The sequence below is a fragment of the Melampsora larici-populina genome (assembly GCF_000204055.1).
Source record: "Melampsora larici-populina 98AG31 unplaced genomic scaffold MELLAscaffold_1, whole genome shotgun sequence".
Lineage (NCBI taxonomy): Eukaryota > Fungi > Basidiomycota > Pucciniomycetes > Pucciniales > Melampsoraceae > Melampsora > Melampsora laricis-populina.
The window spans coordinates 394,714-397,868 of NW_006768765.1; the positions used below are offsets into that span (position 1 = coordinate 394,714).

General features: G+C 46.2%; 1 protein-coding gene across 1 annotated transcript; it reads left to right on the forward strand.

Moving 5' to 3' along the window:
* Positions 1–2,242: 2,242 nt before the first annotated feature.
* On the forward strand, positions 2,243–2,894 carry MELLADRAFT_86730 (uncharacterized protein; the record flags this gene model as incomplete). The annotated part of the gene is made up of 2 exons (XM_007403452.1): positions 2,243–2,769; positions 2,846–2,894. The coding sequence occupies 2 exons, from the start codon at positions 2,243–2,245 to the stop codon at positions 2,892–2,894; spliced, it is 576 nt and encodes a 191-aa protein (XP_007403514.1).
* Positions 2,895–3,155: the final 261 nt, after the last annotated feature.

A 3,155-nucleotide genomic window follows, 5' to 3' on the forward strand; every position in this document is an offset into this window, starting at 1 on the left:
CATCTTCAATAACAATAATTTTGCATTCTTATCGGATTCATCCTTTTCACATTCATCCTTGTCTGATCCGTCTTCTATGACAATGACTTCAAGTGTATCACGAGATGTTCCTGCTGCTGAATCTAAAGTTCGTTTGACCATTTTTGAGGATAGATACGAGAGCAAAAACGATAATCTGAAGAAAAACGAAGCAAGACAAGTTCAAGGGGAACCAACAGGAATATAGTCTTATACATGAATAGGAACTATTGACTACAACCTAAGTACAATTCGTAGTCTAAAATCGTACAATTTCAAATTTGAAAAGAGAACTGCTGAGAAATGACAGCTTTGACAACCATCAGTGCCAGGCCAGCTACTGTCGAATACATAAGTACTGTCGAGCCAGATCAAGGCTCGAGCTAGCTCGAGCTGGCTTGCCTGCTCGGCTCTGTACTAGTCTGTACTATCACCACTTGACACCTTGGCAAGTCGGAACCCCAAAATCCGACCTTTTTGGTAAGTATCCTGCTTGGAAAATTCCCAAAATCCGACCTTTTTCGTCAGTACCCTACTGACAAAAATCAGTCGAAATCCGACCTTTTTCGTCAGTACCATCTGCAGGGGTATTCCAGGGTCCTCACCAGTTCCGTGTGATTCAAATGCTTGCGCAGTATGTATCTAGTTTATTTCAAACTGCACGTGTTTTTGTAATCATTTGCTAAACGTGTCTTTCTTAACCACTGCACATCCCTTACTAGCGTCTCCCACTTTAACTTGACCAACTGGTACAACGAGCTTCATGTCGAAGACTCGGATGTCCCCCAGTTTGGATCTGCACAGGGGTTTTCCCCGTCCATGTCAGAGGCAGTGTGCCTAGACGCCCTGGAAATAAGTGCTCTGTTCACCCATGAAGACCGCCGAAACAACAACTTTCTGTGCCGCGAGTGGAACTGATGACGCACGGTTCGACCCGGCGATTGCCGCCCACCTGGACCGACTCGATATTGAAGGTACTTGGTTCCGAGACCACTACTGCAGTAGCTGTGTCCGTGTGAAGTCAACAGTCAATCCTGAGACAGGTGAAGAAATTTGGATTGGTACGGACATTCATGATGTACTTTGTTTGCTGCCCACGTTTGATTGACACCATGTTGCCTCCATCCAGGGATACGAGCGGTGGTCACCGATGGACTGACCATCGGGCACTGGCGTTGCAGTGCGTCCCCGGAACAGCTCGCAGAGCTGGCTACGGCTTCAGGTCAACCGCTCCCCAAAGGACCTTGCACTCATCGCCTGGAAAATATCAACGATCGCGTTTGTCCGTATCACTTAGAACTTTTGGGCAATCGTTGCCATGTGCAGCCTTGCAGACGAGATGCTCTGACCGACTCGAAGACTTGTGGTGACGCTGCTCACATTGAAGTGTGGGCCAAATTCACCGAACGAGTCAAGTCAAATTTTTCCATCACCGCCATTCTAAATCGTCCCGGCTCCAATTTACCCTCGGATCCCACCGTGCATCTCAATGCTGACACCGCAGAGTTCAATGATCTTGATGGCCTACGGGAAGCTGACGAGACCAATCGATCACATGAGGGGGCTCGCGACGGTGGCGAATCTCAAGCCCAAAGTAAAATGGTCATGTCAAGATGTCGGACCCACAACGATCAACTCTGTGTTGGATGTTGTGGTATCGTTTTGGCGCGCAAAACATTCTACCACTCTGAATCCGTCAGTGCAGTCAAGGTGAGTGCACTGAAATAGGTGAGCTATATTCAAAGCTCCTTCTGACTTCGGATTGTTTTTGTTCGATGTAGCATTTTCTAGAGGAGACCCACCTCGTGTACACTTGAAGCTCGGCCCCGACCCGAGGATAACATAAGACATATCCTCGCAGCGGATCCGAAGATAAGCAAGCAGATGCATCCTAAGATGCTAGGATGCATCTTTTCGTAACCTCACAGGCTACAAGTCCACAAACGCATGCAAAGTCCTTAACTACTTTTCACATCTCCTCACCCTTCTTCACAGCCGTTTTCACATCTTTTCACACTCCTCACACACCTCCCACTGTACCCTCGCCTCTCCACATGTAATATTTGTCCACATCACATGTATATTCATCCACATCACATGTAATAATACTTGCTACATATGATACCACATAACCCCACCCAACCCAACATCCATCCATCCAAATCATCAATCAACCCTTCCACCACTTCAACTTCCCACCTGTACATCAATCGTTCTACTAAGCATGGCACAACCCGCATCACAAAAGCGGAAAATGCCCCAACGAGTCACTCGTAACACCAAGAAATCAAAACCCGCACCTGTTCCACCTTCTTCGCGTGCCAAACGATCCACTAAACCAACCACCAAGCGATCCACTAATCACCAACAACCGCCAGCTGAAACAAACTCGTCGACATCGTCAGACGAATCTGACAATTCAGATTCGTCAGAGGATGAAAATGCATGGGAGGATCAAGATGAAGATGATCATGACGACCCAGCAACAGGCGCACAGCCACAAACACAGACTCATCAACCTCATTCAAATGCTAGGCTCAAACACAAAATCACACTTGAAAACTACCAGGATCTCGACTTGGATATTTACACTATCAACGAACTCCTTTCAGCCACTGGACGCAAAACTCGCAATCGCATCCCATCTGATATCCAAAAAGAATTGAAAAATCTTCAATTCATGTACCGGCGTGCCAAGAAAATGCTTGCATTAGCTGCCAAATGCAGCGAAAAGACAGTGAATGAATTCCTGTGAGTCTGAAACAACGTATCAACTCTTTGCTTGTGTTGTCATTATACTTACCTTTATTCTACTCAAGACATGAAGTGAGTATCAGAACGAAACAAAACTTTTATCAAAACTTTCTGAAGTATAGTATTGAAAGTTCTAACACAAACAGTAAGTCGGCCTGAGTTCTCAATTTCAAAACTCTCACTAACAACTACCCTCTATCAGTGCCACCAAGGAACACCCAAGAAGGTTTCAAAGAGCGCAACCAATACTTAGGGACAACTTGGACCAACCTAGAACCGGAGGAGAAGGACGTATTCAATGGTCGTATGTTTTTCTTCCTAGGATACCTAGCCTCTGGATGGGATCAGCCACCTGTTGAGCCTGGGACAGTTCCACTCGATGC